At 46.2% G+C, this 8,127-nt stretch overlaps 1 protein-coding gene across 7 annotated transcripts in view; it reads right to left on the reverse strand.

The window, feature by feature from the left end:
* DICER1 (dicer 1, ribonuclease III) overlaps positions 1-4,363 on the reverse strand; it is a 68,033-nt gene extending 63,670 nt beyond the window's left edge. Inside the window, exon 1 of one of the 7 annotated variants that reach the window (XM_032621262.1) lies at positions 1,235-4,363. In XM_032621262.1, the coding sequence (XP_032477153.1) occupies positions 1,235-1,858 (624 nt within the window). In that variant the 5' untranslated portion in view covers positions 1,859-4,363. The remainder of the gene's footprint in view (positions 1-1,234) is intronic. The other 6 variants (XM_032621265.1, XM_032621264.1, XM_032621267.1 and 3 more) reach the window with 6 other exon arrangements.
* Positions 4,364-8,127: the final 3,764 nt, after the last annotated feature.

The following is an 8,127-nucleotide window of genomic DNA, read 5'->3' on the forward strand; positions in this document are numbered from 1 at the left end:
TGGGTTAAGATAGGTATTTTTATTTCAAAAATTTAATGTTTGCAATCGAGTTAACCTTTTATTGAAGCACATTTTTTAAAAGTATTTTCCGAGTGACTCCTAATTTGTACCCTTTTCCATTCACTGAGTGTGCTGCATGTGAAAAAGAAGCAACACGAAGACAACTGAAAATCAGAATTGTGAAGATTCAGAAAAGTTAAAGACCAAAGCACGTCAAGAAGCAAAGACTTCCAAGTAATATTCTTTAATCAGATGAATATTTTTTAAACCGTGATAGTCAAAACAATAGACTTATCATCTGGGTTAAGTAACGTGTCCCCATAAGCATGACTTCTCAAAAGCACTGACTAAACACTCTACAGCAAGGAGCCCCACTCATCTCTGTCTTTGCAAATCTTCAGGCCATTAAAGATACATTAAGTGGTCTGTTAGTTCTGTACTGCGGGCAAAGCTATGGGGCAGCTCAGCTTTTCTGGAAAATCTACAAAAAATCTGCCGTGCCAACTTAAAACATACACTGATTTCCCCAAAGACTGAAAACCCTCAAGAAAGCCTCCTTTGCAGAGTCCAGGCGTGCTGGCACAAAAACACCGAAGAGGAGGGGCTTAAAGATGGCCTCGGCCACCCGTCCCTGGGGACCCAGATCTGGTCACCTGCCAATAAACACGAACAATCCTCGCCGGGCGCGCCCCGAAGTCTCGCGCTTTCCTGCCAGCGCGGACGGCCCGGCTTCCTTTCCTCCCGCCCCCTCGAAGGTGTCCACCCAGGAGGCCCAACGCGGCCACCGCCACCAAGCAGGCTCCCGAGGATGCTCCCGAGACGCGGCGGTTGACTCCGTACCACCGTCGTGTGCGTAACCGGACCTGTCAAACCCCCACTCTCCGCGGGCCGGGAGCGACCTGCGAGGACCCGCTCCACTCCGGGAGTGGAGGCGCCCGCGTCCCCGTCCCCGTCCCCGTCCGGTGCCAGGGCGATCGCACAAAGTCCCTGGGAAGCACCGAATCAGGATGGGCGCTGGGGTCGGGGAGGCGCAAAGCCCGGCGGCGTGGACGTCCGGCCCACAGGCCGCGTCGCCCGGGACCAGGCGAGGCCGCGCCATCTGTCCGCGCGAGTCTCGCCACCGTAGGCCCCGGGCCGGGCGCCCACGCGGGCCTCGAAGCCCAGGCAGGCGCGGGGCCAGGCGGGGCCGCTCCCCGCCCCGGACACAAAGCGGCTCCGCGGGATCCCGCCTCACCTGCAGCACGGGGCGCCGCGGGCCTTCGAGAACCATCGGACCCCGCTCCGGCGCGCAAGTCACAGCCCAGGCCTCCCGGTGCCGCCCGGCGCCGCCACCGCCGCCGCCATTTCCTCCCGCTCGCCGTCGCCTCGTCCCCGCTGTCAGGTTACTCCATTCACCTGGGCCTGAAGCAGCCTGCGCCGCGCTGCGCCGCGCCTCCGCCGCGACCCCTCCCGCCGGCGCTTGCGGAGACTGCGCAGCGCCCTGCTCGCCCGCAGCCCGCACACGGCCTGCGGCAACTGCGCACAGCGGCTTGGAGAATCCGACCGGCGTCCGCACCGCCCCCTCCGCGCCCCCACGCTCCACTCGCCCCGCGCCGGCATGAGAGCGAGCCTGTGATTGGACAGAGCGCGGCGGTGAAAGGTTAATCCCGGCCCCCCAGCCACTCAGGAGCCGGGAGACAGTGGACGCGAGCGGCGGAGGCCCAGGCGGTGTTTGCGGCCCAGAGCCGGGAAGGTACCCGGACGTTCCACTGCCGGCCGCTCGGCACCTTCGCCACCATCCCGGGCCCCCGCTGCGGGGTTGCGGACGTTCGCTTGAGTCGGCAGAATCTGCTGGCTCTCGGAATTCGTCCGCCTGCATTGTTGCCCCTTCTGGCACCCACGGCCCCCTAAACGAGGCCCTTCCCCATGGTCGTAATTGTTGTGCGCAGGGCTCGGATTTCCTTTCGCCGCCCCCGCACCTTTTTTAAAGGACCCGATCCCCTCGCCTGCTTTTCCCCTGCGTTAGTGGTCCAGGGCCCTCCGCATGTGGGGAGACAACTAATCCCACCCCCCCCCAGCCCCACCCCGGAACAGGGATAACCAGAAAATGAGATGGGGGCAGCGGCCCCATTTATGTAAATTGTTCGTTTGCGTAGGTCAGAACAGTGTATTTTATCTTGCAGCTGTGAATTAAAATATAGAGATCCAGTAAGTGAGTGGCTAAAAGAAAATTCTATTAATTTATCCCCAAACGTAGGCCTGTCTTCGGATGACTCACCTGATAGATTGCTTTACTCCAGGTGAGGTATGGTAACAGCAACCATGCTTCTGCTAAGAGTTAGCCCTTAGCACATACTACGCGCTAGACATGTCTAGAGCGGCGCTGGTTCATACAGCAGCCACCAGTTCCGTGTGGTTATCGAGCACTTCAAATATGGCTAGTCCTAGTCGATGTATGTGTTCTTTACCACAAAAGAATGTAAACCATCTCACTAATATTTATCATATTGATTACGTTTTGAAGTGATAGTATTTTTGACATATTAGGTTACATATGGGTTTCATTTTTTTTTTTTTTCAGTGTAAATACTAGAAAGTTTTTAATGTCTTTTGTGGCTCGTATATATTGCTATTGGACAGGCTGTTCTAAGCTTTGATTGATATGTGGACCCTGTGAGTAGATGCTGTGATTGCCCCCCATTTTAACAGATGAAGACAATTCATAACCTCCAGCAAGTAAGCTGCTAATAAGTGAACAACTGAAATTTGAACCCAGGCGGTCTGGCTTCAGGGCTGGTATATTCAGTCACTAGAACGCCCACATTTTGTTCATATATTTACTGTGAATTGGCAAGACGTTTCACATAAACAGAATGTTCATGGGCAAAATTAGGAAGTAGTCAGAATGTACTTGGCGGACCTCCATAAAAATAACTTTTCTTATGTATATACAGCACTTATATTGCACTGTAGGCAGAAGACCTCCCCAGTAGTATAAATAAAGCCTTTTTGGAGATAATCCTTTATGAGAAGGGTGGCCTCTTAGGGTGGGGAATAGGCACTGGGGTTCACTCCAGTGGAAGTTTGTGGGCAGGTAAAATTTCCATCCCCTCCTACAGTCGTCTCAATCTGTCAAGACTAGCTGAGCTTCTCCATCAACAGGTTTGTCTGATTTTCAACCATTTTTTGAATTTTTAAAAAGAGAAGTACATATGTATGGTTCATTAATTAGAAAGCATAAAAAGGTATACGGTAAAAAGAATTCTCCCCACACCTGTCCCCATGCTCCAAACAGGTAACCACTGTTTCTTGCTCCTTCTCCTAGAGAATTTTTTTTTGCAGTACAAGCCAAGACATTCCTCATTTACAAAAGTGGTAGTGTGCCATACACATTTACTATACCTTGCTTTTTTTTCTAACTTAGTATATCAAGAATATATGTCTATAGCAATTTATACAGAACTCCTCGCTATTTTTTTCAGTCCCCATAACATTTAATGGCAGGGATATGCCCATAGTTTATTTAACCAGTTCTCTACTGAAAGATGTTTTGACTTCCAGTCTTTTGCAATTAAACATTGATCCTCTTGGACCTGATTCAGTATATGGTGTGAGGTGTGAATCCAATTTTTTTTTTCCAGATGGCTACATAGTTTGCCGTTTATTGGCCATTTGTTGAAGAGTTCACTTCTAGATTCTGTGTTTTCTTCCAGTGGTCTATCTATTCATGCTCCAGTTGCTGGTTTGTTTAAATCTGTAGACGTAAAACCTTGTAAGGGATAGTGTTTCACACTTCGTTTGGATCACAAGAAATCTTAGAGCTAATATTTCAGCACATGTTAAGCAACAGTACAGTACCACGTGGTATGCGTTTTCTGTGGGCTAATTTTTTATTTTCCCTTTTCCCTGATTATTTCCACAATTTGTTTTATTTTTTGTAGAAGAAGCCAGGATATAAATATACCTTCGTTTAAGACTCTGTTTGCATGTAACAGAAACCAACCTGAAGTAGCTTAACCAAAAGAGAAGAATTTATCATAAGGTTGTAGGAGCTTCTCACAAAAGCTGCGAGCAGGCATACAGCTGCACCTTAGCAAAAGGCTAGACCCAGGAGTTGGAAAGCTTCCAGGAACCCAGAAGGTACTCTCAGTGTCCTTCTTCTGTGATTATTTTCTGCGTGCCTGTCTCATCTGTGCATCCCTCTCTAGTGACTGGTTCTCTCTACTCTTCTATCTACACAGGAGAATATAGGCACCCCCATATTCAGCTAGGAAGTCAGCTCAGTGTGGGCGTCAGAGCCCAAACAAGGGGGAGAGTCGGTCCAGCAAAGTCAGGTGACTTATCATGTACAGGGAGACTTCACAAAGAAAAACTACGTTAAGAATAAGGCGAGGGCTTCCCTGGTGGCGCAGTGGTTGAGAGTCCGCCTGCCGATGCAAGGGACACGGGTTCGCGCCCCGGTCCGGGAAGGTCCCACATGCCGCGGAGTGGCTGGGCCCGTGAGCCATGGCCGCTGAGCCTGCGCGTCCGGAGCAACGGGAGAGGCCACAACAGTGAGAGGCCCGCATACTGAAAAAACAAAAACAAAACAAAACAAAAAAGAATAAGGCGAGCCAGATTTCTCACTGTTGAAGAAGGGGGTTAAAATGCAGAAAGGGGAACAGCAAGAAGGCTTGAGTGATTGGATCAGAATTGGAAGTATTGATGTGAATTCAAAGTTTTCAATATATATAGATATAAAAATAAATATACATGTGAAAGCATCATATATAAATAAGCCTGGAACACCTTATTGTGCTAGAAAGTATGAAAATGCTCAAGGAATGATGGAGAATTTCAAAAGGACAAAGCAGTCAGCTTGAAGGGGCTCCCAATGGCCAAATATGGGACAATTTTAGCATCAAAATTAATTATGATAGTAAGAGATTCTATCCCATGGAGTAAAATAGAAGCCGTGAGTCCACACTGATGTTTTTTAAATGAATAATATAATAGGGGGAAAAGATAACTCTTGCTTAAAGTAGATCGCAACTAATAAATTTAGCAGGAATAATGGAATTAGAAAATCACCATTTGACAATCATCAGACAAGAAGTATCGGTGTTTGCTAAAGTTAGTGGGTAAAAGTTGAACAAAGAATGAGATCTTTACATAGGTTCAAAGCATCTCCCCATAAAATTCTTATTTAAAAAATGAGAAGTTTACAAAAGAGAATCTAGCAGATACCACCTTACTCAAGTATTCAAAGTTAACTGACATACAAGGAGTCTCAGACACACACCCCCCTAGTGCCATGTGGTGTAGCTGTAACAGGGGGCTTACTGAGGGAAACTTACATGCAGACAAGTGGCAGGATGCACACAATCCCCTGAACTTTCCTTATGACACAGCATAGTCCAGGCATAGCTGTTGTGTGTGTACCATGGTCAAGTTTCCAGGCCACAGTTCCAGCAGGACGAGGCCTGCCTTAGCCAGCAGCCAGATGGACAGACAGAGCCAGAGCCCAAGACAGAAAGTGTGCCCCACGCCCACACTGCATTAATATTTATATGTTAGCCTAACTGGGGTTAGGGAATTCCTAGTTTCTCTAGCAAGGAATACATCAAGGGAAACCCCGTGTCCAGTGCAATAAGCATACCAAGGGCAAAGGTCTGCTCAGAGGGTCCTAGGAACAGCTTTGCCTACCCAGCCCAATGTCTTGTCTCCCCACAGCCCTGCTTAGTGCAGCTCAGCCAGCTCTCACCTCTGCTATGAAAAGAGGGAAGGAAACGAGTCTCCAGAGACTTGCAGATTTGTCTCTGAGCATTAATGTCACAAGGGTTGGGACAAATCGACACCTGGTGCTATAGCATCACTTCTGCAGTATTTCTGCCAAAAATGCATATCTTGAATCTTAATAGGAAACATCAAACCCAAATTGAGAGATAGTTTACAAAATGACTGGCCTATAATCTTCAAAAATTTTAGATTATGAAGGTCAAAAAAGGACTAAAAACAGTTTCAGAATGAAGGAAACTGAAGATACATGACAAGTACAAAGTGTAATCCTGGTTTGGCACTTTTTGCACTAAAAGATATTATTGGCATCACCGGTGAAAGGTGAATGGAGTCTCTGGTGAAGGGCATATGAGAGTTCTTTGTTCTTATGTATTAGTCAGGGTTCCCCAGAGAAACAGAACCAATAGGATATAGAATAATAGATGGATGGATGGATGGATAGATCCATTGATCGATTGACAGACAGATAGACAGACATAAGAGGATATTTATTGTAGGAACTGGCTCCATAATGCAGTCATGGAGATGGAAAACTCCCACAATCTGCTGTCTGAAGCTGGAGAATCAACAAAGCTAGGGGTATAATTCAGCCTGAGTCCAAAGGCCTGAGAACCAGGGGGCTGTTTTTGTAAGTCCCAGAGTCCAAAGGCCCAAGAACTAGGAGCTCCAGTGTCTAGGGCAGGAGAAGGTAGGCGTCCCAGCTCAAGAAAAGAGAGGGAATTTGCCTTTCCTTTGCCTTTTTGTTCCTTCCGGGCCCTCAACAGATTGGATAATGTCTACGCACATTGGTAAGGGTGAGGGGTCTCTTTACTCAGTCTACTGAATCAAGTGCTAATCTCTTCCAGAAACACCCTCACAGACACACCCAGAAACATTGTTTTATCAGCTCTCCAGGCATCCCTTAGGCCAGTCTAGTTGACACATAAAATTAAACATCACAAATTTTTTGCATCTTTTATGTTTGGAATTATTTTCAAATAAAAAGTGAAAATTAAAAGCAAGGAAAACTGTAGAAAGTTCTAAATAATTTGCAAAAGACCTTCTAGACCTAATACATGAGTTCACCAAGATCACTGGATACAAGGTTAATATGCAAAAATCACTTGTATTTCTATATAGCGTCAGTAAAGAATTGGAAATTGAAATTTTAAAATATCACAGTGATCAAACACATGAAGTATTTGGGGATCAATCTAACAAAACATGCACAAGTTTTACATTGAAAAATACAAAACATTGATGAGAGAAAATAATGAAGGCCTAAATAATTAGAGATACCATGTTCATGGACTCAGTATTATGAAAATGTCAGTTCTGCCCAAATTGATCTATAGATTCCAATCAAAATCCCATCAGGCTTTTTTCGGGTAGAAGTTTACAAGTTGACAAGTTGGAAGATGCAACTACCAGATTTCAAGACTTACTATGAAGCTGCGGTAATCAAGATAGTATGGTACTGATGTAAGGACAAACATCTGGATCAATGGAAAATAACAGAACATCTCACACACACACACACACACACACACACACACACACACAAAAGACCCATAGTCAATTGATTTTTCCCAAAGATGGATAGGCAACTCAATGGAGAAAGGATAGTCCTTTCAACAAATAGTGCGGGGACAATTAGACATTTAAAGACAAAGAAGAAGGAGAGGGAAGAGTAGAGGGATTGGAGAGGGTAAAGAGGAGGAGGAGGAACTCAAATGGATCATTGGCTTAAAGGTAAAACCTAAAAGGGTAAGACTTCTAGAACAAACCATGGGAGAAAATCTTTGTAACCTTGGGTTAGACAAAGGTTTCTTTGATATGAAAAAACTGTAAACCAGAAAAGTTTTTCAATTGATAAATCCGACTTCTCAAAAGTTTAAACTTCTGCTCTTTGGAAGATGCTGCTAAGGAAATGAAAGGCAAGCACAGACTGGGAAAGATAATTCTGAAGTATGTACCTGATAAATTATTTGTATCCAGAATATATAAAGAATTCTTACAACTCAATAATAAAAAAGACAACCCAACTAAAATAAATGGGCAAACTATTTGAACAGAAGCATTATCTGTGAAAATATACAAACAGCAAAAACATAAAAAGTTCCTCAACATCATTAGTCATTAGAAAAATATAAGTTAAAACTACATCGCGGGGCTTCCCTGGCGGCGCAGTGGTTGAGAGTCCGCCTGCCGATGCAGGGGACACGGGTTCGTGCCCCGGTCCGGGAGGGTCCCACGTGCCGCGGAGCGGCTGGGCCCGTGAGCCATGGCCACTGAGCCTGCGCGCCCGGAGCCTGTGCTCCGCAACGGGAGAGGCCACAGCAGTGAGAGGCCCGCGTACCGTTAAAAAAAAAAAAAAAAAAAAAAAAAAAT

The sequence above is a fragment of the Phocoena sinus genome, chromosome 2 (assembly GCF_008692025.1).
Source record: "Phocoena sinus isolate mPhoSin1 chromosome 2, mPhoSin1.pri, whole genome shotgun sequence".
Taxonomy (NCBI): domain Eukaryota; kingdom Metazoa; phylum Chordata; class Mammalia; order Artiodactyla; family Phocoenidae; genus Phocoena; species Phocoena sinus.